Source organism: Sparus aurata, chromosome 9, assembly GCF_900880675.1.
Source record: "Sparus aurata chromosome 9, fSpaAur1.1, whole genome shotgun sequence".
NCBI lineage: Eukaryota > Metazoa > Chordata > Actinopteri > Spariformes > Sparidae > Sparus > Sparus aurata.
In genome coordinates, this window is record NC_044195.1 from 4,536,568 (window position 1) to 4,564,244 (window position 27,677).

The following is a 27,677-nucleotide window of genomic DNA, read 5'->3' on the forward strand; positions in this document are numbered from 1 at the left end:
AGGCTCAGTCAATCACAAGCAAGCATTGGGTGAAGTTCACCACTGTGTGAAACACATGATTGTATAAAGGATATTACTACATGGGCTCATGAACACTTCATAAACAGTTGTTAGTAAGTACAGTTTATTTTTTAAATGATTGCATACTGTTCTCATTTACATTTTACACCGTGTCCTATCTTATTGAAATCAGGGTAGTACTATACACTAAGATAGTTTGAAAGCAATTAATAGTTACATTGCAGATAGATTTTATGTCCAAAACATATTATCAGCTTATAAAATGTAATGCTATTTAACACCCAATAGCATTAAAAGTAGTTTAAATTGGCTTCAACATTATAACACTGCTATAACATAACACTTATGATAAGCAGCTCTTGATATAATAGTACCATGCTACATCACAGCTGGGTGTGGTCAAAATGACTAGAGACTACACCTGACCACACCCAGTGATGATGTCTGGGGTGGTCAGTGGTTCAAGAGACATAGCCTACACCTTTCAACCATTTTAAGTCAGGGTACCTATGTTTTTACTCTTTTCAAAATAATGGGTGATCTATACTTTAATGCATTAGAAATCATAATCCATCATATAAAAAAATAATACATGACAATAGAGCAATCCATGCAGTGATTTAAATAGAACTATGGCACTCAGCATAGCACATATCCTAGATGAGGCCATAGTCTAATTCAATATCAAACTTGATAGCCCTGTATCTAAATTTGAAAAGCTTAACTGGAATTAAAGCTCACCAGATCAAATTGTACACACTCATAGATACCAGCCATGTAAATACACTTGATTTTTTCAAAATCAAGATCTGTGCATTATTCCCTGAGATATATATGGAAATGTGGGAAAACACCCTGTCTCACAACAGTAAAAAGAAAGTGAGAAATCAGCACCAAAAGTTTTAGAGTCTATTCTGGGCCAACCAACCAAACAGGCAAAAGGACACAGGTGAAAACATAACCTCTTTGGTGAAGGTAATAATAAATACTGTATTTCACTGATAACCAGCGACGGGAGGCCAGCATAGGAAAGCCATATTGTTTCTTCTTGGTATCAATAAGAAGTCTTTGTGCTGCATTTTGGATGAACTGCTGGGGAGATAAAGCTTACCAGCTCCCACACAACATACTCAAAATTCTTAAATCAGAAGCATGCTTAAATTTAGCAGCAGTTCTGAATGACAAAAGTTAGTCATAACAGAGTTTTTTGTTGTTTGGGCATCATATAACTTACTTACATGTGATAGGTTGCCACAATTGATGTGTGCTGGGATGATATTAATGTTTACTTTGCATTATGACTTTTTTTATTCAACAAATATAACTAAGCCAAGTTTGTGATGGGTCGGATCCTGCATATGGCATATGGCATCTATATCACATACAGTAATGTTTTGCTCTTGAATCATGTCATTTCTCTATGGGATGACTTTTCTTGGGACATTTTGAGGTTAGAGTAATTTTACAACACTCATCCCCAGTGTGCATTTCCAGAGATGTTGGGAATAAACACACCCCTCAGGGATGACTCACAGCAACGCACACACAGTTTCAATTACAAGAGAGAAAAAAAATATGCAGAGACAGAGTTCATTGCCCTGGGACATAATGTTTAAACACACATCTGTGTGTGTGTGTGTGTGTGTGTGTGTGTGTGTGTGTTTGTGTGTGTGTGTGTGCTTGTGTGTCAGTAACAGATAAAGCACAGAGTGGACCTCTCTGTCAGATCACAGCTTCTTCACTCACAGAGCAGACCAGTTTTACCTGTAGGACTGATCCAAGAATATGAGGCTCTGTGCGTGGGCTGGAGCCTGGTGTCTCCTGCTCGTCCTGGCTCTTCTGACTGTCCTTCATGTCAAAGCAGACCAGCATCCAACCAGGGAGAGACACTATTACATAGCTGCTGTTGAAATAGACTGGAACTACTCTGGGAATGACACACACAGGTAAGATGCTGTTTGGAGGATTCATGATATTAAATGAAAAGAATACAACAACATTTTATTTTCTTATAAGATTCCTACAATATTTGACAATTTTACACCTTTATATTGTAGACTTGTTTCATAAATACTATTTATTTATCTGAATTCTGTCTGTGTAACCTCATCTGTGAAGTTTTGTCTATCTATTCTTCAATTCAAGTTGTTTGTCTTGAACAGCCCAGTCTGTCCTTGTTTAATTCCTTTGGCAGTCTGTTCTTCATTCTATGATAGTATAAGCAGTGTTAGTGGGACACACACACACACACACACACACACACACACACACATAGACACACACACACACACGGGGACATTACATAGACTTACGTTCACTTAACCTATCCCTAAGCATAACAAATACTTGCCTCACCCTATAGCCTTTACCCTAAAATTTTAAAAATTACATTATAGGGTGCAGCATTTTGGTCCATATAAAGGTGTTGGAGTAGATTCCGGGTTTTAGGACCCCAAAAACCAAAAACAAGACTACACAAACACACACACACACACACACACACACACACACACAGACATAGTGGGTAACACACATATAAGTAAACTTGTAACTTGATATCTGGAAAGCAATATCTTGTTAATATACAGTGAGCTGTGTAGGATGAGTTTTGCTCATTTGTTGATTAATATTTTGTGGTTTTCTCTTTCTTAGGTTTGGCCCCACCTATAAGAAAGTGGTCTTTCGGGAGTATGAGAAAGATTTCAAACAGGCTAAGACTCATCCCTCCTGGTTAGGTAAACTTTGGGTTTACATGAGTAAAGTCTGTCTGGCTCTAATCACTAAGACACACTAATTTCCACCCACATATGAAAAATGTCTTCTGTAAAATGTCCTAGGATGGAATGGATATGTGCATAGTTGTTATTTCTTGGCAGGTTTTTAAAAGTACTATGTAATCTGGCAGTATAAAGAGGGGAAATTAAGATGTGATTAAACCCGCTATTTTATTTTAGTTTGTACAAAGAAATAACAACATATTCACTAGACATATTAAACAGACAGGTATGACTCTAAAGGACAAACCTGAATAGATGAGTGTAGAAACAAAACAATTGTAGATGCCCATACAGGGAACTAGGGTTCACTGAATAGTGTGTTGAGAAAATGATGTGACTCTAATTTTGCTCTTTATAGTCACCAGATTTGCTCTCCAGGCACAAGGAGATATTACCAGCCTTTAGTTAGTTAGTTAGTTAGTCAGTAAAGTCAGTGAAGAATATATGGCAGGTTGTTAACTTTAGATGAACTTCCTTGAAGAATTGTAGAATTATTAAAGGCATAAAGGTGTATACAAAGATGTAAGAATAGTCTAACTGTCAAATTCATACAATAAACATATCAGTAATCCTTAACTGCTGCTTGTTGTTGCCTGTTTGCTAGTGAATGGCTAGGGGCTAGCTGGTTAGCATGCTAACTTCAATAGATAACCCTGCATCAAAATGCATAGATGTCTTTGACATAACATCAAAATTGGTTTCTTATTTCTTCATATTCTCTTTATAATTGTATTTTTCTTACATTTTGCACCAATAAAACAGTAACCAGGCTACTGTTTCACTTCCCTATCCCAGTTGAATGCTTTCTCCATTTTTCATGTAACCAGTAAAGTACATTTTCCGTTACATATTACTTCCTTTCTCAGAAAAATAACAAGCAGAAGAAAGGCTATCTTGTTTATTGCATTGGTGTACATTATAGTTTTTGGGCGATGTTGAAATGACATTTACTGCTCAATAACAGTCAGTGAATCAGCAATAATAACAGAAAGCCAGTAATGAGTCAGTATGACACGTTGTAACTTGTTCCAGTGTGTCATGATGGTGTGCCAAGTGTTATGGAGTCTAAATAAACTTCAGCCTGTCTTTCTCTGCAGGGCTGCTTGGGCCCACACTAAGGGCAGAGGAGGGGGAGACAATTGTCGTCACTTTCAGAAACATGGCGACTGGACTACATAGCATCCACCCACATGGGGTCGCCTACGGGAAACAGTCAGAGGGTGGGTACCTTCTAGCCCAGCTGCAGATGAGTCTGACAGCTGTGACAAACCAGAAAACACCAGTTACACTCCACCATGCTGTCTGCCTGTCTGTTGGGGTCATTGTGGGTGCTCATGATGTTGGCCAACACAACAAACAAGCTTGTTTGTCTTTTTCTAAAATATTAACCAGGGACAGGCAGATTATCAAAGTACACTGTACTGAAGTCCACAGGAAGCATGGCTAAGCCTTAGGAAATCACTGTCTGTGTCTGTTCATATCAAGAGAAAAAACAATACATTCTTCCTATTGTAGATGCAGGAAATTAACATTAAGCACTTCTTAATTCACTGCAGTGATTCAGAATTGAAGAAGAGCTTGCAGTGTATTCTTCATTAATCTTCGTTATTTGGTGCGAATAAAGTGGATCAAATTATATTAGGAAAGTCAGTAATGTCCTCAGACCCCTGTTGCAAAAGGTATTTCATTTAATGAGGGCATCTTGGTGGTCTGCCATTTCAAACTAAACGCCTCTGTTTTTTGCAGGAGCCAACTACTTTGACAACACATCACAGAGAGAGAAAGAGGATGATGTTGTGCGGCCTAACAGAGAACACGTTTACTACTGGGAGGTGACACCAGATGTTTCTCCACAGCCAAATGACCCCACCTGTCTCACCTACACTTATGTCTCCCACCAAAATGTTGTAGAGGACTACAACTCGGGTCTCATTGGTACTTTACTCATCTGCAAGCCTGGTATGTAGAAAACTGATTTTATAGCTAATGGAAAAATCACAAAATATCAGTTGCTACTGCTCCAAACAATGACTTGTTTGTTGTTTTCAGTCACTCTTACTCTCTCCCCTATTCTCTCTCTCTGTAGGCAGTCTGGATGAGTCTGGAAAACAGGTTGGCGTCCACCAGGAGTATGTGTTCCTCTTTGGGGTTTTTGATGAGAAAGAGAGCAAGTACAAACCAAACAGCTATGCCCCAGACAAGCATGTGAAATACACCATCAATGGATTTACAGAGGGATCACTACCAGGTCAGTCATTTTGTCACTCGCTGAGTTTAAGCCCCCAAACGCCAGGCCAACAGTCGACTGTCAGACATTGTCAGGGCAGTCAGTGAGTGTCTGTGGCTCTAGTCGGTGCGTAACTGAACAGAGAAACGAGGGAAGAGAAAAAAAAAAAGAAAAAGAAAGGGAAAGCCCCTTTAGTCTGTCACTGTAGCATCCATGATTTCACCCATTACTGCAGTCTCTCATTATTTTTCCCCTCCACATCTTTGTCACTGCCGTTTACAACGTTTTATCAGACATTGTCTCCATCAGTCTTTATTGCAAGGTCTCTTTTTTGGGTATGATTTTAAACCTGTTAGACAGATGACCTTTTCAGTTTTTGCACAAAGTACTAAAACTGCTCATTTTCTTTGAAAACATGAGAAAAGCTATAAATTCTCACTCTTGCAAAGCTGCAAATATAGATTTGTATTGATTTTTTAATTCAAAATGAAATTATTTTGTGTTAATTCCTTTTCTGTGGATAGATTAATTAAACACTTAACATGGAATAATACACATGTATTGATATAAAGATATTGGAAATCTTTGCCTCTAACTTGCCGATTATCTGTGTTTTAGAAAACCTCATAATGTACCTTATCATTACTTGGTTAATTCATCACAACAGATGTCTCTCCATGACAAAACTTTACTATTAATTTTTTACATGTTAATAACATTACTTCCTTACTTATCTGAGCTTTACTGTACGTAAAATGTACACTATTTTTACTCTCTGAATTTATCTGAATACTTCCTCCACTACTGCTGTCATGTACAGATTTATGATGAATACCTATTGGTTTCTTTGGTTTACTGTTGGTGGAAAGACATACACCAGATTTTCAGCATAAACTAAACTAAGCAAAGATAAAATACACAAAGTAACTAACAATTTCCTCCTTTCTTTCCAGATGTTAGTCTGTGTGCCTATGCCTCTGTGAGCCTGCATCTAGTGGGGATGAGTTCAGAGCCTGAGGTATTTTCTGTACATATGAATGGGCAGGTGCTGCAGCAGAATGGGCATAAAATGTCATCAGTGGGCCTGATCAGCGGCTCCTCTACCACTGCCAGCATGGTGGCTCTTCACACAGGTCGATGGCTGCTTTCCTCACACACCAACAAGCACATGGAAGGTAGGTGTTTCTCTTCTTACTAGTGCAGTGCCCGTAAGAAAAATGTATTCCTATAAAAAAGTGGGAGGTTAAGTAGCTTTTTCATGGATGGCCAAATGAGGCTGTGTTTGAAGGTGGGACGTCAGGGATATTTAGTTTTGTTGTGAAATCCGATATTCCAGGGTATAGTTGGCTGTTTTTACTGTGAAAACCACAAATATGTTTAACAAACCATTTTTACTTGTAATGCAAATATAAATTGTTGTTTACTAAATTTGTGCATACATTTTAAACATTTACAAAGTTATATGTAACTATTTACATTTAAATGCAGGCAATGCTCAGGTCTGCCTGTGCTCCTTCCAGCTGAATGAAGAGCTGCACTGCCTGCTCCACATTCAGCTTCTCCTCATTGTTCTGACTCATTAAACAAAAAACCGACTCCACTACACACTAAACACACTACACCAAACACTACATAACACACTAACTACACACTCCAAACACGCTAAATGTCACAAATCTCTCAATTCTCAAAATCGCTGTCTATACACCGACTGTCGTTTGGCCTGTCAATCATCCACCTAGGTCCCTCCCACAACTTCCTGTTCCTCAACAACCAAACTTGCTGCTTGGACACTTTCGTGACAAAAGCCCGTTTTTACCGTTTCTTCCTGCACCAGACACAAAGCAAACGTGACGGCAATGTTCGCGAAATAGCGTGGCGGACATTATTTACCCTAAGTCCGGTTTTGGACGTGCCGATGCGTCCGGTCCGTCGCCTCGGGATGTGGACCGTGTAGCTAGCGGCTAGCTGCTAGCTAGCCGCTAGCTACACACGAACATCCACAGATTCCGATTCCACTTTGTTGTCCGCGCGTCTCCGGATCTTCTCAAACCCGAACAGACTCGGTCCGGACTCGTTTAATCTCATTAATCCACAACAGTCAGTTTAGATGCACAGGACAGAACGGGACCGAACCGCCGGCAAAATCCCGGTCCAGCTCGCACTGCTGCAGGTATCAATCCGCTTGTTCGATGCGTCCGGTCCGTCGCCTCGGGATGTGGGCCGTGTAGCTAGCTAGCTAGCTAGCTAGCCGCTAGCTACACACGAACATCCACAGATTCCGATTCCACTTTGTTGTCTGCGTGTCTCCGGATCTCCTCAGACCCGAACAGACTCGGTCCGGACTCGTTTAATCTCATTAATCCACAACAGTCAGTTTAGATGCACAGAACAGAACGGACCGAACCGCCGGCAAAATCCCGGTCCAGCTCGCGCCGCTGCAGGTATCAATCCGCTTGTTTCTTCAGGTATGTCGTGTGCTTGAGCTCTGCAGTGATTGGCTCTGGTGCGCACATGGCCAAGGTGTGCAGTGATTGGCTCTGGTGTGCACGTGACTGTGGTGGCTCCGGTGGACAATGCTTGGCGGAATTTGTAAAGCATTTATGAAATAATTTAGTCACGGTATCATTGCAGTCCAAGCAAATGCTTAGATGCACACCACTGAACCACGCAGCAGCCATGTTGAAAGTCTCGGGTCAGTGTTTCCTGATCCGCAGAGATATTTGACTAACAGAAACACACACACACAGACAGACAGAGATTCCGTGCTTTTATAGAAAGATGTGTCAAATGCATTCTGGATAAATGTTTTATTATGTTTTACCAGTCTAACTACATTGAAAAGAAAAATTACACTTCTGTCATTCCAGCTGGCATGCATGGTTTTGTGGATGTGACAAAGTGTGATGGCTTTCAAGCTCCCAGGCGAAGGATGACGATTGAACAAAAACGACACAGCAAGGAGTGGATATACTACATAGCTGCTGAGGAAGTTTTCTGGGACTATGCACCTACCATGAATGAACATGTTGATGAGTAAGCAGCAATTATATATATGTATTATATAGATTTGATAGCATTTCTAAAGGTGTGCATGCAAACTAATCAGAGACTAACAAAATAAAGTACTACCTTTGTGTTGATGTTTTGTGTACATGTTGAGACTGTGAGGCATCAGTGTTCTACATGGTCTTATTTGATGAATGCAACAATATCAATCTCTTAAAATTTAAGAAAACCTTCAATCTTTTTGTGTAGGGACTTCAAGTTACAGTACCTGAGACAGTCACCAACACGCATAGGTCGGAAATACAAGAAGGCAGTCTACACGCTGTACAAAAATGCATCATTCACCGAAAGGTCAGAGACCAAACAAAGGAGGAATGAACTTGGGATCTTGGGCCCGGTGATCAGAGCACAAATCAGGGATGTTATCAAGGTGAGATCACATTCACTTAAAATCAAATCAAGTGTATAGTGTATTGAACGATTTAATACAAAACACAAACTATATTCTAAAACAGGCACCTGTTGACACTTTAAAATAGATGAAAAGTGTGTTCTCCATCATTATAAGGTAGTGCCTTTGAAATACTGTGTAGTCAGAAAGCATTGTTTTTGCTCTGTGCTCTGGCATATTGAAATTAAAAGCTGCTCTGGTGGTGTATTATCAGGAAAGGTATCAAGTGTCTTACAATATTAAATATCTGATCAGTTGATTCAATGCCTCAATTTAAAATACCTTTAAGAACACTATACAACAAGAATTTGGATATTGTCTATTCAAAAGTTTTCAATTTGTTGCTCTTTTGTTTTTTTATCTCTCTAAGTTTTATATTTCTTGTTTCATTGCTTGTGAATTTCCAGTTTCGCATTTTATTTTGTTTTTATTTCCTTATGACTCACTGTATTTGCAATATTTTATGGTTTTGTCTTTTGTGAAGAATTTCAAAACCTTGAAATTCTGGTTTTGAATGGCGCTATAGAAATACAGTTTATTATTCTTATTATTAAAGGGATAGTTCGTGTTTTTTGAAGTGGGGTCATATAAAGTACATATAGTCAATCTGTTTCCTACCGTAATCACCGATCAGCGCAGCCTCAGTTTGGAGAAGTAGAGAGCCGCTCCAGCCCAGACGCTCAGCTTTGTACTGCAGTGAACGGGGTCCAGAGAAAAAGCGAAATTTAACCACCTAAAACAAGGCTCACCTAAAAAAATCTATATTAGTTCAAGTGTACGTTGTATAGAGAAAATTCACAGCGCTTTACATCGCAGTCAGACCGGCCTTTCTTTTGGCACTACATTTTCTCAACCGTAGAACCTCCGTATCCCTTCGCAGTTGCGCTAATGCATAGGGAGGTTCTACGGTCTGTTTTGTTTCGTTTTTATTGAAAGTAAACGTCTCGTCCAGCAGCTGGGCCTCTCACTGTATTTCGCCGCTCACAGACAACCTGTTGCCTAGTTGCGCTAATGCGTAGGGATACGGATAACTGTCTCCTAATATTGGAATGAAATGTGTCAGAAAATGGCTGCAGTTTCTACAGGTTTCAACTGCTGTGGATGTAAGCAATATCCAATTAAAGCTGAAAGTCAGAACGTTAACCCCAGTCTGTGGTATTTTAAATAAATGACTGTGAGCACAATAAATTAATCACGTGTAACTCTAATATTTGTATTTCATAGCATCTGTCATTGTCTATGGACTGCATGTCCTGACACATCCCTCTGTCTTATTACAGATAGTTTTCAAGAACATGGCATCCAGGCCCTACAGTATCTATCCACATGGACTTACAATAGAGAAGTCGGAAGAGGGAGTCAACTACCCAGCTGGAGGTACTATCTCCTTACTGTAAAACAAAATGTTTGAACACTTGGGTCTAGTGGATTATCCACTCTTGCTTGATTATATTAAATGAGTAAAATAAAATTGATGCGATATATAACAATGGTTTTGCCAGGCAACCAGTCTCATGGTGTTAAGCCAGGCGAGACACACACCTATGTATGGAGAGTGGTTGAAGAGGATGAGCCTTTTGACGATGACTCTCGTTGTCTGACACGCCAGTACCACAGTGCAGTTGACACACCGCGTGACATTGCCTCAGGACTGATAGGATCAATCCTCATCTGCAAGAGCCAGTCCCTCAATGTCAGGAACGTGCAGGTAAAAAAATTCAACTTTAATTCAGAGCCACGCTGGCAGCATAGCATTAGCAATGGTCATGTCAGTCTGTCTTTCAATTTGTTGGTCCATTTCATTGGTCCAGACTGAAATATCTCAACAACTATTACATGGACCTCATTCAGGGTCTCATACTGACCTTGGTGATACTTGAATTTTCTATGAACACCACAATAACATTTAAATACAGTGCTCATAAAAGTATTCATCCCCTTTGATGTTTTCCCCTTTTATTGCTTGTATAAATGGAATCCTGGTCATTATAATTAGCTTTTTTTCGGCAAGAATTAAAGAAGAACTCTTTAATGTCAAAGTGAAAACAGGCCCTACAGTATTACATTGCCCTACAGTACAATATTTCAAAATTCATAGAGGTTTTCTTTTGTTTCTACAGCTGAAAGCCGACAAGGAGCAGCATGCCATGTTCACTGTGTTCGATGAGAACAAGAGCTGGTACCTGGATGACAACATTCGCCAATACTGTGACCGATCCAGAGTCAACAAGGCAGACCCAGACTTTTATAAGTCCAACGTTATGCACAGTAAGTTTAGCCATAATTAGATTGAAGCTTATACCAGATAATCCTAAAAGAAATTAGATATCATTGCATCATTTGTTCATATCAGTTTTTTCTCCTCACAGCAATTAATGGTTATGCATTTGAGAGCGGCCCACTCTTGGGCTTCTGCAATGGTGAGGTTGCAACATGGCATGTGTCCAGTATTGGAGCACAGGACTACATCCAGACAGCTACTTTCTATGGCCATACATTTACACTGAATGAGCGGACAGAGGACTTTCTCAGCCTTTACCCCATGACTGGAGAGACCATCAACATGAACATGGACAACATTGGTCAGTCAGAGCTTACAATGCATTTTTCTAATGTCAAATGTGGGGATAATTTAAACTGTTATGACAACAGAACATCGATATGCTCTTTATATGTGAGAATGAGAGATATTAAGAACTTAAGTATGTCAAAAATGACAGCTGCTTAGCTTTTTAAAGGTCTTTCCTGAAGGATTTTTGTCTCTCTTGAACCAGGTGTCTGGCTCCTGGCCTCCCTGAATTCCCATGAGACAACAAAAGGAATGCGTTTAAAGTTTCAGGATGTTGAGTGCTATCGTGACTACCAGTATGATTACAGTGAAATTGATGATCAAGCAGCAGGAAAAGAATTTGACGTGTGGAAGCCTATGAGCTTGGATGAAATAAAGAAAGAAGAGGAGAAGCCAAAACCTGAAAAAGAGAAATCGTCGGAGATAGATGAGGAAACAGCAATGTATGCAGCTGAATTAGGTCTCAGGTCTCTAAAGAACCAATCTAGTAGCACAGATGTTGAGCAGCTGGACCTCTCTTTCCTCGACTATGATGTTATTGATGTGCTTGATGGAGATACAAATATCACACTTAATTTCAGAGAGACAAAGAGAAAAAATGAGACTTCTGTTCTAAAGCCAAATGCACTAAATGACACATTATTCCCAAACTGGAAAGAGTTTGATGGACTTAACCTCACAGCAGTTAATCTGCTAGCCCAAAGCATCAGTGAAAATATAACGCATATGCAAAACAGCAGTATGCCATTAACTTCTGAGAATAAAATGTTAAATAAAACTGTTTGTAGCCCAAATATGTTACCAAAGAATGACAGTTTAACAAGAAGTAGCAGTGCTTCTGCTAATGTCTCAAACTGTGATAATTTAGCAGTTTCTGACACAAACAACACAACAGTTCACAATGTTACATCATTACCAGTGGTAAAAAATGTATCTGCAGGGATTACCAATCTTACTGTAACAGTACAAGAAACCACCAATCGTCCACAAATCTTGGTGGACTCAGAGGAGAGACTCACCAGAGGGGACGTGTTCTTTTACTCTGTTCCTCCACCCACTTCAAGCACCGACAATCTCAACAGTGCACAAGATGGCAATGTCACCTCTCTGTCACACATTTTGAAAAAGGAATATGAGAATACCACAGCAACCAAGCAAGTTAACCTGACAGCAGATGGACTAAACCATTCATTGTCTATTCAAACGGCTGGAGAGGGTGACATCAGCAGCACAGGCAGATACAACATGACCATCTTGGAGAGCATGCGCAACAAAACCAATGGCAATGACTCTCGGATCACCACAGCAGAGCCAGAGTATGGACAAGAGAATTCCTCTGAAATTGTGACTATTCCAGTCAACTCCAGCCTTGAAAATGTAACTGATATTTTGCTCAAAACCAGGCCCTTACAGAATGTCACAGTGAATACATCCATATTAGATTCATCAGAGGAGATTATTTCGCACAGTAGAGAGAATGTCACAGCTCTTAGTGGCGAGTTGAACCACACAGCTGTGGAAAGTTTCTCCAATGAGACTTCAATTAACCTGTCCCTCACCAGAGATGTAGTAAGAAAGAGCAGTTCTGTGGAGCGAAGTGCCTCAGATAGCAGTGAAGAAGTGTTCATCTACCTTAAAGAGAACAGTACAAATTTGATCAAAACCACCTCAGTCAAAACGCAGGGTCACAACTGGACTTACGATGGAACTCATCAAATGGTACCCAAGGACATTCCTGATGAAATGAAAAAATATTTTGGGAGAGAGACCCCAACCCCAAAAAAGATCAGGAAGGTGAACATTCGACAGTGGCCCCAGAAGGGCCATGGCATGAAAACAAGGAAGAGGAAGGAATTCAAGCCTCAGGCCAGGAGTGGCCTACCATTCTCTCCTCGTGGATTCAATCCAGGCATGACCCCACGTGGGTCCCCCCCTCATGTGCCAAAACCTGTCTCTGATGAAGAGGAGCTCATTAACATCCCTGTTGTCATTGGTGTACCCCGGCCTGATTTTAGTGACTATGAGCTGTACGTTCCTGGAGATGAACCAGATCATCTAGGGCTTGATGGGCACGACGTGAAAGCAGATGAATATGAGTATGTGATGTACAAAGACCCCTACAGCAGTTATGAAGACATCAAGAATCTCAACCTGGATGACACCGCGAAATACTACTTAAAAAACTTCGGCACAAATGTCAAAACTTATTTCATTGCTGCAGAGGAGGTTGAGTGGGACTATGCTGGCTATGGACAGAGGTAAGCTCAGAGACAGTCATAATAAAAGCTCATATGACTATTCTGACTGTACAGCAGTTATACATCGTACACACACAAAGCTGAAATAGGGTCTTGTAATCCCACAGGAGGCAAGATAAGTTGCAACACAACAGCCGAGAAACCAAGTTCACCAAAGTGGTCTTTCGAAGTTACATGGACGGGAGCTTCAGCACACCTGAAATCCGTGGAGAGATAGATGAGCATCTAGGCATTCTGGGACCTGTCATCAAGGCGGAGGTTGGACAAAGCATCATGGTAAGACTGTCATCCGTTGCTTTTCCTGAACCTGCCTATCTCTTCTGGAATCTCACACTTTCAAATGTTATTTTCTGTGTCAGCTATAGCATCTACAGTCTGATTGTTGTTTCATGTAACCATGCCTTAACTAGAGTTCTCAACGGGCCTGAAAATTACGACCCGCCAGGTTTTTAAGCCCAAACCCGACGCAGCCCGACACACCAGCATGAATTGTCTGCCCGAACCGGGCCCGAACCCGACCCCCCGTGCGCCTGCATTGTTTTCCTCATACACTTGTTATCGTAACTTTACGCAGCGGCGTCAGGTCTGCATCTGCCCCTCCCCATGAAGCAGGCAGCCAGACCTCTTCACCACACGTGAACAGCGATGATTCACAACAAACAATATATAATTGACAACCTGCAACAAATGTGTTTTATGAAATGTGTTTTATAAAAAAGGAAGCCCGAGGCCCGACCCAGCTCATTTGCATATTTGCGGGTCCGGTCGGGTTCGTCGGGCCGGGCCGACCCGTTGAGAACTCTAGCCTTAACTGAAAATGTCAGTGAGATTTCGAGTAAAATTATACTAATCTCTTATCTGTATGCTATATATGATAAATCTACATTTAACATTATGTTGGGGATTGTGAATGAAAATTGTATATGTACAATGTATGTGTAAATATATATATATGTATATATATATATATATATATATATATATATATATATATATATATATATATATATATATACATTTATATATAGAATTTTGTGTGTGTGTGTACATATATATATATATATATTAACCAAATATTTACCATACAGACATGACAGTTGTATTGATAGATTGCTGGGCGTATTCCCAAAATGTACAACTATTCCTTTAAAGTCATCACCAACCAATCACAAAATATGTCTTTTTGTCTCATAGGTGGTGTTCAAGAACAATGCCAACCGTCCATACTCCTTACATCCTAATGGGGTTTCCTATACCAAGCAGACAGAAGGTCTGTCTTATGAGGATGGCTCTAAGTACTGGTATAAATACGACAATGAGGTTCAACCTGGTACCAACTTCACATACATATGGAAGGTCCAGCCTATGGTTGGGCCAAAGCCAGAGGAGTCTCAGTGTCGGACCTGGGCCTACTATTCGGGTGTTAATCCTGTGAGTAACTTGAAAAAGCTTGAAAATTATTATTAACTAAATATAAGTCATCTTAGTTTGGCAGGAGGTGAAGAAATTCTATTTACAAATAAAGATTAAAGCCACAGTATGTAGCATTTGAGTTTCTGACTGTGGCAATCTCCCAGCAGAAGCATAGAAAACACGCTGCACCAGTTTTCACCAGCATTGTCATTTTTCTGCCATTATTATCAAATATTTGTGATGCATCATAATAATTTGAAAGATGCTAAGTCACATACAGATTCTACACATAGGAGCTTTAAATGAAGAATGCACTTAATTTGGTACATTAAACTATGCATTTGGATTGAGCACAATGGAATATATAAAACATTTTAAATCTAAATAAATATATATTAAACCTAGTTTATGCTTTATCTCCTAGGAAAGAGATGTGCACTCGGGCTTGATCGGACCTTTGCTGGTGTGTCGAGAGGGCACCCTGAAAAGAGAGTTAGTAGACATGAGGGAGTTCACACTGCTTTTCATGACCTTTGATGAGTCGCAGAGCTGGTACTATGAGAAGAACCTTGAGACCATGCAGAGGAAAAAGCGAAGGAGAGTTATGGACTCCAACTTCAAGGAGACCCTCAAGTTCCATTGTAATGCATTTTGTTGCAATACATATTCTTCCATGCATGTGAGAGTTGTCTGTCACAGAACAGAAAAAAAAGTTACCTAACCGGATAAAAAATGTCTCTTGTCTGTTGTTTCCTCAGCCATCAATGGCATTATCTACAATTTGAAGGGCCTAAGGATGTACACCAACCAGCTTGTGTGCTGGCACCTAATCAACATGGGCTCTCCCAAGGACTTTCAGAGTGTCCACTTCCACGGACAGACGTTCCTTCACAGGAAGACCACCAGCTACAGACAGGCTGTCTACCCCCTGCTGCCTGGTGAGAAACACATTTGTTAAGTTAATTCAGAATAACATCTTTGTTGCTTTTGTTGCTTTTGTGCTTTCAAGTTTAGAAAATAAGTCTCCCTCTAGTATTTGGATTGATGTTACCTCAAAACCAAGAGAATAGCTATTAGTCCAGTGGGATAGTGCACAAATCAAATAATACCGTTACCGAGGTGATAAAAGCACCAAATTTTACATGAAGCTTCTTTAGGACCTCCTGAATGATTTCAGCCTAGGAGCCCAGCTGAAATATTGAAATTTAGTGTCAAATCACTTACAAAACAATATCCAAGAAAAACGTTTTTTTTGTTTTTTTCCTCTCGAGTAAAACTTTCATGGTAATGGCTTAAGACCACTGAATAAGCTTCCTTTTGTTAATTTGTGCTCAGGCCAGTAGATCTTCTAAATTATAAGTGTAAAGTGCAGCAAAAATTGCTTAAATGTTAAGAGATCTTGGGTTTTCTCTTTTATTTTTTAATTCAACTTCAGGTTATTCATATAGCCATCTACTGAGTTCATAGTTTGGCCATTAGTTCCGCATCACATCACATTAAATCCTATTAGTGTGTGACAGTACATAGCTAGACGTACTGCTGTTGAATCTGGAGGGGGAAAGCCGATGTAATGATGAAATGCAACGACTGGATATTCACAAGTGCTTCTTCTGTGAGGGTGGTATAGATCAAGGTGGTCTCCATGAAGTATCAACATTTGATGCCGACAGGAATATCCGACATTTTCAAAATTCAAAATGGCAGTTTAAACCATATTTCAACTCCCAGTTTTGATTAATTTTGAGTCAGTTTAGATGTTTAGAGGACACTGAATCAATAAAAATAAATTGCAGGATATTTATGAACACAATTATCCAAATGATGCAGAATATGTACATTTTAATTCACATAACATTACACTCTGAGGTGACACTGGAGGTAACAAAGGCAAGTACCATATCAAACTATGACTATGGCTAAATAATATAGAGAAAGGAGTATAATACAAGTTACAGGTAGAACACAAGAGTCCTGGAACAGATTTTAAAACAGAAGTATACCCAAAATTATCACAGCAGAAAACTAGAAAACTTTTATCAAGCAATAGCACCTTGTACTTCTGCTACTCTGCACTATATAACCATATATTTATCATCAACATCATCATCAGCTCTGTCTTCATCTTCTTCTTCGACTACATTTTTGTCGTCTTGCTCTTCTTGCTGTGAGTGTGTGAGTGTGAGCGGGGTGCAACATGTACTGTCATAGCCATTGAAGAAGCAGTAGCTGGTACAGGCCTGCAGCTGTGCAGCTACACTTTGTTGTTGTACATGGCTTTAACCCAGCTACAGCTGATAATGTCCAACAGGGCAGGAGGAGCAACGGGGCTTGCATCCAGGACAGGCATGATGACTTCCTCTCCTTCCTTCTCACCTTCCTTCTTGTTCCATCCAAACTTGGTGATGTCCACAGCTGGTGGATCAGGGCGGTCTGCTGCTTTCCAAAGCAGCATTTGTAGATGGGCACGCCGTCCATGGAGGTGCACGTTGCGCTCTTTAGGAAGCAGTGTCTTCAGTGCTGGGGGGGTTTTGCACTTTCGGTATAAGTCATATCTGGCGACATTCAGAGATGCAGACTTCCTGCGGCTGTACAGAGCCAGGAAAAAAAAAACCTCACTGCCTCTGTGATTTGCAAATCAGTGGCTCCCTCCTCTCCAATGAAGTGAAGCAGGTCACCAGGTACTACTCTCGTGGCCTTAAGCGCGGACACCTGCCCTTTGCCAACGGGATAGGAGGTGGTGTCACACCCGAGGTAGCACGCATAGCCACCTCTCCATCTGCAGGTGACATGTGATACCCACCCTCCAGCACCAACAGACCATGAGCACAAACACATCAGTGTTGTCGCTGAGAATGTGGACAGTTTTAGCACCACACCTGGCTGCTTCCAACATGTATGAGATGAGGGTGACATCAGCTTCGTCATGAGTGACAATACTGTCTGCTCTGCTGACCATCTCGATGTGATCTCCTGTGTTGTGTGTGCAAAGGAGCTCGCCTAGCCTCCACTCGTTTGTCTTGTCCTTCACCACTTTATCGCGGCTAGGTAGGGGGGTTTTCAGTGACAGTTGTACTCTATTGAGCTCCCCCCAGCTTTGCCTCTCGTGGTCTTTGGCAGAGACTTGCTCATACCGGTCTAAGATAACAATTATTTGGGTGATGTAGTGATCAAGCCGGCGCCCCATTCTGGCTGCGAAATCAGCCACAGTGCCTTAAAATGGCCACACCATGCGATAGATGAGCTGCGATGCATCAGCGAGTACAACGTCTGGTGGGTGGGGATTGGGAACAAGGATTTCAAGACGCTGAACAATCACAGACTTGTTACCCTTTCTGAGGCATCCATATTTACCGATGATGGATGCAGGGACCGGGCCAAGCTTGTAGTTAAAGAGGGGAGAGAGCTCCATTCTTCTCTCACTCCCCACCACCAGCAGCCGAAGCAAACAACGCCTCAAGGTCACATATGATCTTCCCATTGACTTTCACTCCTTTTGTCTTGAATTTCATTGTCACCACCTTATTTGAGATGGGTGCATGAAATCCCCCAGTAAGCGATGAAGAGAACAATGTGCTCATGTCTTGCCTGATCTTCAATGCATCTTGCACATTCACATGATATTGTAGAGGGTAGTAGTCTCTGTGGTGAGTGGGTGAGAGTTTTCCCATAGCACTCTCAGGATTTTAGCTTGGTCCTCTGCGTACAACTCCCACCGTCCTTTACCCTCTTCTTTGTGTCTGTTGGGCTTCATTGTCTTTTCCAAAGCTTCAGCATCGTCATACATCTCATCCAATGACTTGGAGAGGTGGGAGCCGATGCCGAAAGATTGGATCCACACTGTGACCTGTTCAGAGTTGGTGGAGATGCCCTTCATGCCTTTCACTCCCTTCCCTTGCTTGATGCATGTCTGCTCCCCAAACATATCTCCACTCACTGCAGCTGCACTATCTGAGTGGCAGCACACATGGCTTCCGGCGAGGAAGTCATCCTTGGCAGTAGCAGGAAGGTGCTGCATGTCGCGCAGATGCCATGTGATCCATCTTGAGTAGTTGTGATGACCAGCGGCAAAGAAATAGGGCAGCATCTCTTCAAAGCATTGTTGTTGCAACAGCCAATCACCCTCTCTTTCTGCTCGCCAGAACTTGTGAGCTATTGGGGTTGGGGTGATGAAGCAAAGTAGTCTAACTTCTTTTGGTAGCTGTGGTAACATTAACTGTTGATGTATTAATTACTCTGGATTAAGTCTTTGGATTTTACTCAAAATAACTCCTACCGTATTTTAGATAAGGTTTAGAAGTAGGCTATAGAGATATTAGGCTATATATATATTTAAATACACACTGTAATCACTGTTATCTGCTTCTATTTGATCAACTTACTTGCACTGAGATGATATGATCCAAATATTAAAAGCTCTGTTTTGTCCATCTTTCCATCCAGCCAGTATTCTGCCCGATGCAGTAACCACAGTGACAATCACACAAAGTTGCGCAGCCAAAAAACGCAAGCAGAACTCAAGCAATTTGAAGAAATATTAAGTCTCAACATTCACACCAATGACATTGTACTCTATTGATTCTGAAATGCAGGTCCAATATATTAAGCATATAAATAACCTAAAAATCGACTCATAATTAATAAAAATCGGCCCACTGGGAGTTGAAATATGGTCACTTTTGGTTTAAACTGTCATTTTGAATTTTGAAAATGTCAGAAATGGATTCAGCATCCTTAATAACCCCCAAAACCACTCCAATATTGTCCAAATCGGCCAAGCAGTTGCTGAAATATTGCCTATATAGGCGATCAATGCTAATTACTGCTAATAATGCTAATTATGCAAATGGCCCAACATATGCAAGTTAGCATCCGGCAGTTTCTTAATACTGGGGACCCATACTGTACATTTCTAGCATAAAACTTTCCAGGTTCACAATGGGGCTCTATGGGCTGGCAAAATAGACTATAGACTGCTCACCTCTTTGCAAATGCACCTGTAACGACTCATAATTATCAATTACAGGGCGAATAAAGATTATACTTTTTCAATACTTGTCATGTATTGAAGCTTTAGTTATGTAAAAGTTCATACACATAAATAAAATTATAAAATGTTAACTTTGGGATTCATTTGAACACTTTATCTTGTGCAGGAACTTGAAAATCACTGTGTTTTAAGCATATTTCATTGATAATGATATACTGCTAATATGAAGTTTTTTTTTCTGAGGGCTCCTAGGCCAAAATTACACTATAGACCCTAAGGAAACACCATGCAAAATTTGGTGCTTTAATCACCTCTGTTACGGTATTTTCACTATGCCACCGGACTATATAGGTAATATTTGATGTTGATATCGCAGCATATACAGTAGGTTTCAACTTAATTACTACATCAACTGTCTTTGCAGGGAGTTTTGATACTCTAGAGATGTACCCATCCAAACCTGGCCTATGGCAGCTGGAGACAGAAATTGGTTTCAACCAACAGAAGGGCATGCAGACCCTCTTTCTGGTTCTAGATAACGGTACACACAATGAAACACTCTGCAGCATTATGGATTTCTGAATACATTGCCATATTGTTATTTTGTCTTTTGATATTGAGATATTGCATGTCTCCTCCAAGATTGCTACCGTCCACTGGGTCTACAGTCAGGCAGTGTAAAAGACAACCAAATTACAGCAATCAACAGTAGAGGTAGCCATACCACCACTGGGGTCCTACTGCACATACAATAAGTATTGAATTAAGCAAATAAGTCACTTGAGTAATGACTAATTTCATCTTTAAAGGATACTGGCAGCCCCATCTTGCCAGATTGAACAATCAGGGTAAATACAATGCGTGGAGCACAGAACAGAACTCCAGCTGGATTCAGGTATGTATTGTAGGGGAATAAGGGTGTGTTTGATGGGATTTGCTTTCTATGTGATAACAATTGGCTACCTATGGACTACCCGTTATACAGGTGGACTTCCAGAGACCAGTTGTGATCAGCCAAGTGGCCACCCAGGGAGCCAGGCAGATGTTCCATTCCCAGTTTGTGACCAAGTATGCTATCTCCTACAGCACAGATCGCAGGAAGTGGATCTTCTACAAGGGCGACAGCAGGGACCTCAGGAAGGTGGGGAACGATTGATCACACCTTTATCAATGAAAACTAAGAGTGTGTGATTACCTCAGTTCTTTTCTATGTGTGTCTCCATCTTTCACCAGGTATTCCCTGGGAACCAGGAGGCCTATGAAACAAAGAAAAACATTTTCTTTCCTCCTGTGGTTGGACGGTTCATTAGGCTCCACCCAATCAACTGGTACAACAAGGCTACAATCCGCATGGAGTTCTACGGCTGTGAGCTTGATGGTAAGATGGTGCTGTTTGTGTGGGTGTATGCAAGTCATACCACAAGTCAATGAAAATTTGGACTTCACGTCCATCCATTCATTACTGAAGCTTCTTCTCCTCTTATATCATGGTCTGGGTTTGTATTTGATTCTGATTGGCTGCAGTTTTATTTGTGATATATGGACAACTATAGAATCCAGTAAAACTTTCTGTTCACTGTTCTGAATTAATGTGCTGTAGCATATATCTAATGAATGATTGGCATTAGTATCAGGTGTCTGCACACAGGAAAAAAAATCTGAATATTTTTTATATTATATATTATTCTATATTTTATTTCAATATATTTTATATTATAATATTTTTCCAGCACAATGTAGTCCTTCAGTCCATCATCCTCTGAACACCACAGGATGGCACCTGTAACACCGACACAGCCGACACTGTCTGGACACAAGCCATCATCTCACATCCTATTCATTATTCTACTTTTTACTTCAGGCTGCTGCAGACTAGGGCTGGGCGATATGGACCAATAGTCATATTCGATATATTTTGGCTGAATATCGATATACAATATATATCCCAATATTTTTATTGCAAATTGAGAGCAAATGTTCAGTCAAAGTCAAAGCCAAATATGACATGTGGGTGGGAATTTCATCATTTTAGGGGCAAGTCCATTTGGCCTTCACTTTTTTTTGTTTTCAGGGGCACCAAGGCCACATGACAGGGCACAAAGACCACTGAGTAAAATTTGTTGATTTACCTTTCAGACTGATACCATAACATCCTAATTTATAATAACACATGGATTATGTATCAAAACGTTTTTTAAATACCAATATCAAGTTGATGTTACATTAGAAAACAGTTTGTTTTTTAAGTAGGATTAGGGTGAGGTGAGTTTTGTAACACCACACTGAATATTAGTGTTATTGAATATTTCTCCCAATAGAAATTCCCCAAAATTATGGCAAAGCACATTTTTTCCAAACAAAACATTTTTAGAATAACCAGCAGGAGACCACTGATGTGTGGAATTATTTTGGTGACACTACACTCTGAATAATAGTGAGGTTATTGAATATTTTTTGTAGTATTTCTTTTCGGTGTTGCACTTTGTAGACGGTCCCTGCGCCCTCGTCCCACAGCTGGCTGATCATACAGACCAGAGTTAATGTCCAGACGCTCGTTTTGATGAAAATACGGTTGTAGCTCGTTGTCTACCTTACTACGGTAGGAAAGAGCCGTCAGTTGTGTTTTAACAAGGTTTCACTTATGAGTTATTGATCCGGGAAGTTCGAATCTGTGAATATATTTCCAACTTTACCAAACTAAATCCTACCACATAAGTCAGTCACGTATCATATCAAACCGGCAGCGCTCAATCCGTGTACCCTTCGTTCTTTGGTTTTTCCGTTTCAAAACCAAATTAAAATAACAGAAAAACTACTTTGTTTTTCTGTTATTTTGTTTTAAAACCAGAACGGAAAAAACAGAAAAACAGAATAACACAAAATCACACATTTTGTAGCTGTTATTCTGTTTTAAAACAAAAACAGAATAACGTGAAAATTCAGTTTTTTGATTTTTACTGTTTTGTTATTGTGATATTTGGAAAATTCGGATTTAGGAGCGGCAGCGCAGTAATTGTAATTCATGTAATTCACAGAGAAAGCTGTGCTGCCGCTCCTAAAGAGACGTGACGGTAGACGTCATGATGATGACGTCGGGGTGTTTCCCCTGCGGTTATTTATCAAAATATACACCTGCACTCGGCGTTTAAAGGGACCCTGCGGTTAATTGAAACCCGGCTATTATTTGGTAATAAATGGTACATTTACACTCCGCTCTGTACGCCGGAGCGGCGGCGGCCATGCGCATCCGGAGGCCTGGAGGCGGAGTGGTGTGTGTCTCCTCTCTGCTCTGACTGCAGGCTGGACTGCTGCAGGAGGCTACTGAGAGACTGACCGCCTGTGAGCGCTTTTGGACGGGGGAGGGACTCACGGCAGCACCCGCTGCTCGTTGAGCACAGTAACTGCAGAGTGATACGTGCCTCCAAGTCAGAGTCTCCAAACACCAAAAAAGTCTCCAATAACTCCAGTAAAAGTCGCTAGATTTGTCGGTAGTCGCTTTTGGCAAAAAAGTCGCCAGAAGGATGATTTGTTTGTGTGTTATAATAGTCCAACCACTTGCATTTCGACATGGGGGGAATTTTCGTGATTTTATTTTTTGTTTTTTAATCTTTTTTCCGATTTTTTTCCCCCTCCCATCCTGTAGCATACCCTACTAAATAACCGCAGGGGAAACACCCCGACGTCATCATCATGACGTCTACCGTCACGTCTCTTTAGGAGCGGCAGCACAGCTTTCTCTGTGAATTACATGAATTACAATTACTGCGCTGCCGCTCCTGAATCCGAATTTTCCAAATATCACAATAACAAAACAGTAAAAATCAAAAAACTTAATTTTCACGTTATTCTGTTTTTGTTTTAAAACAGAATAACAGCTACAAAATGTGTGATTTTGTGTTATTCTGTTTTTCCGTTTTTCCGTTCAGGTTTTAAAACAAAATAACAGAAAAACAAAGTAGTTTTTCTGCTATTTTAATTTGGTTTTGAAACGGAAACACCAAAGAACGAAGGGTACACGTATTGGCTCGCTCGCTGTGCTGTAAGTTTCGTACTTCTGTTTTGAGACGTTGCTGCTGCTGTTTGAGAGGCTTTCACGTGAGATCATCGTGATGATGAGACTCCACCTGCGCAAACCGCGGACTCACTGAAGTTACTGTGAGTGACTACTGTGCACTCAGGTGGCTGTAATTAAAGGCAAGCCCGCTACGCTGACCGGGCCAGGGGCACAGAGGCCGCTGTGGCCGTACAATGAGTTTTTTTCATGGGGCATCAAGGCCAAAGTGCGGGGCAACAATAGTTTGTTGAAGAGTACCGGAGTGTCTGTTCCAGCCCCTCCCCTCTCTGTGCATGAAGGAGGAGGGGCGGGGGGAGCAGTGCAGAGAGCTCCGGGTCAGCGGTTTGCCTGGAGCAAGGATCACAGCAAATTTGAACTATATCGATGTATGCGATAGGGTCTAATTCCATATCAAATTTAAAAAATATATCGATATATCGCCCAGCCCTACTGCAGACTGAACACATGGACTACCATTTGTGAAAATTGTGATATGATGTTAAACATATAGATAGATTAGAATAACTGTGTCAACTGCACGTGATGTTACAGAATTTCAGATGTTACCAGGGAAATACAGTTATAGCTTGTGAAAAACATTGTATTTTGATCGCAAAACGCATGGAAATAAAATTAATGGTCTTAATTTTTTCCCCTGGCAAGTAACCATGGTTTGAAGTGTCCATAATCAGGAATGAATGGATTCCCTGGAGGCAAACTTAAATCAAACCACATCCTCACTGAATTATTATTATTATTATTATTATTATTGTTTAGTTTAGACATTGTTTACTAGCCATTTAACTTTGCGCTGTCTCTCTCTACTCTGTAATTTTTGGAAAACTCACTCACCAATAGATTCTTCGAAGTGCATGGATTTTAGTCAGCACATCAATAACAAGCTTGGAATTACTTTTCAACATTTGGTGAAAATGGTGCAATATATTTTTGAAATAAATATACACAATGAGGTTACATTTAAAATCTAAACATAGGTGGCACTGTGATAGTATTTTTTTTTTTTTCCTGGTTTCCAAATACTTTCTCCAAATGGAAGCTAAATTCCTGTGTATGAATGTACTCCTTACGTGACGATTTCAACCTCCTGACTCAGGCTGCTCTGTGCCTCTGGGGATGGAAAGCTTACTGATAGAAGACCACCACATCACAGCCAGCTCCATAGCTTCCAGCTGGTACTCAGGACCCTGGAAACCCTCTCTTGCACGCCTCAACAGACAAGGCACCATCAATGCTTGGCAGGCTAAGGTACAAATCCTAATACTGACATGACCAGTCAATGAATGCATTCACATTTATTGTATTGATCAGGTTGAATGTTGCTGATTTTGTAACGCAGGACCTGATAACAGAAAAAAAAACCCTAAGGGGAAAAAAATCACCCAAAAATGAAAAAGTTTCATAGTCCACAACATACAGCTCCTCCAGTGTAATCCAAATTTTTGGAAGCCTGGAGATCCCTGATCGCTTTGAAAAGACATTATTTACATCCTTTTTTAAAGCCAAATCTTCACTCTAGCTCTTAAGCTAAAACCATACTGTCTCAAGTGGGTGCAAAAAAGTGCTAGCATGTCAAGGTTGTAAAAGAGTGTTCTGAAATCGATTTGGGGATTTTGGGGCTTCTTGAGACTTTAATTACACCGACCAAGCTGTATGGTTATTTGTTATATTTTAAAACAAATCCCCACCTACAGAATCATCATTTTGGGTTGAACTTTTCCTTGAAATTATTTTGAATTATAGAGCACACAAATACCTTTTTGTAGTTAAAATATGAGCTCACACCAATCTGCAGTACAACTCTAATATCTCTCTCTCTGTGCCATCTCTTCCACAGTATAATGACATGAACCAGTGGCTTCAGGTAGAGCTGCCCCAAATTAAGAAGATCACAGGTATCATAACACAAGGAGCCAAGTCTCTGGGGACGGAGATGTATGTTATCTCCTACTCTCTGCAGTACAGCGACAATGGGATACACTGGAAACATTACACTGATGATGAGGGCCTTGCTTTCAAGGTGAGCTGCCAGGATATTAAAGTATTATTACCTTGAACTTTAACCAGTTCACTGGGAACATTTGGTAGATTTATTTTACAACAGTAGAGAAATTATGATTCTAAACAATGTCTCTTTCTTATTAAATCCAGACGTTTTTAGGAAATACGGATAACAATGACCACGTGAAGAACTACATCTACCCTCCAATTTTCTCCCGCTTCATAAGAATCATCCCCAAAAGCTGGATGGCCTCCATCACCATGAGAATAGAACTACTGGGCTGTGACTTTGAATGACACACACACACACTCACACGCACACACACTCATGCAAACTGAAACACGAATGTCATCTACATCCAGATATATGCACATTTGCTACCAAACATATGGTGGGAAACGTTCTTTTTCAAATTTGGCAGTAAGATGCAGAAAGAAATTTAGTGTTTTACAAATGAATACAGAGAAAATTGATTTATTATACAAATATATGTCCAGTTAAATTAGTTTCAAAACTCATAGGTGAGTGCACTAAGTATTAGTAATCCTAACCATATTGTCAATAGTTTTTTTTTTTTTTTTTTAAATACTAAAAGCTTTTTTACGCTCATATGTGCCATTTTTTTTTATCCTAAATGAATAAAAATTTATGTAAATATGTAAGTAGAGATCATGTAATTTATTTTTTCAATAAATATGATTACCATTCTTATTTTTCAGTGTCCACTCCAGTGATTTATGAGTACATAAATGAATGGATCCAGTTTGCAAATAGTGAGTCTTGTTATGCCAAATATGAGTATGTGAACACTGATATCTTCTCATGGTGTCTTGAAGGTGTCACTTTTAGCACCTCTGCGAATGCCAGGCCCGTCGTTAAGCAGCACCTCAGGGCCTCCAGAATCAACAGCCACGTGCAGCTGCAAACACATTAGTGCAGCGGCTAATTGCATGTATTCAGGAAAATCTTTCACAAGTGGAAAGACGTACCAAAATTGGCACAAATATTCCTTGGGGATTGTTCTTTTGATAAAACCCATTAGCCACGCAAAAATCAAGATGGCTGCCACTTTTCCAAGGTGGCCGCCATTTCCGGCCCAGAAATACTATTTTTGGGGCAACTTTTTGTTGAATTGTCCAATATGAATGATCTTGCTATCAAACCATACATTTTTGACCACAGAGAAGCCATATTTATAACTCTTGAGAGGCTAAAAAGCTTCCGTATACCATATTTCAGCCACTGAAAGAAAAAGTCATGTGGACTGATGTCGCCCCTATTGCAGAGAATTGCCAACAACTGACCAAGTGTGGATGTAAATCTGAATGCCTTGGAGGGTGCAAATGCTACAGCTTTGGTCTTGCTTGCACAGCACTGTATAGCTGCAGATTTTTATATTAAATTATGCTGCATTTCAACCCAGACCATAGGTTATTTAATTATACATGTACATTTAATCTAACATAACTGTTGATCCTGGAATGTTCAGGTTATTCAGGTTACAGATGTCATCAGTGTGAAAAATATACATTGATTCTTAAGTGTTCAGGTTACTGCATTTTACATTTTATAGTTTGTATATTTTATGCTACGGAGTACAAATGCTATGTACAGTAGTAACCAAAGGATCATATTCAGCTCATGTACAAATTAAATGATGATGAATTTTTGTACATCATCTTCAAATAAAAGCTTTGCGGAAATAATGGTGATTATGCATATTTTTCACATTACTATTTTGAGTAAATGGCTAAAGGAGATATAAAAGGGATTTCTGATGTATAAATTTGAATTTTCCATAGTTAAAAACCTGTAATTCAACACCAGAATCATCAAACCCAGACAATGAAATTCTATGTTAAAAAATGGCCCATTTTGAAAAATGGCGGCC

General features: G+C 40.2%; 1 protein-coding gene across 2 annotated transcripts; it reads left to right on the forward strand.

The window, feature by feature from the left end:
- The first annotated feature begins 1,762 nt into the window (after positions 1-1,762).
- On the forward strand, positions 1,763-27,496 carry f5 (coagulation factor V). Of its 2 annotated transcripts, none has more exons than XM_030428821.1 (25): positions 1,763-1,967; positions 2,674-2,756; positions 3,896-4,018; positions 4,545-4,757; positions 4,885-5,046; positions 5,979-6,200; positions 7,896-8,061; positions 8,284-8,464; positions 9,766-9,862; positions 9,988-10,193; positions 10,606-10,753; positions 10,855-11,067; positions 11,260-13,312; positions 13,420-13,588; positions 14,507-14,743; positions 15,150-15,366; positions 15,484-15,663; positions 20,137-20,253; positions 20,334-20,426; positions 20,522-20,607; positions 20,698-20,853; positions 20,946-21,090; positions 24,881-25,032; positions 25,622-25,804; positions 25,936-27,496. In XM_030428821.1, the coding sequence occupies exons 1-25, from the start codon at positions 1,807-1,809 to the stop codon at positions 26,080-26,082; spliced, it is 5,910 nt and encodes a 1,969-aa protein (XP_030284681.1). In that variant the 5' UTR covers positions 1,763-1,806; the 3' UTR covers positions 26,083-27,496. The 2 variants fall into 2 exon arrangements, with proteins under 2 accessions (XP_030284681.1, XP_030284682.1); XM_030428822.1 differs by having other exon boundaries at positions 1,764-1,967; positions 20,355-20,426.
- The last annotated feature ends 181 nt before the right edge of the window (positions 27,497-27,677 follow it).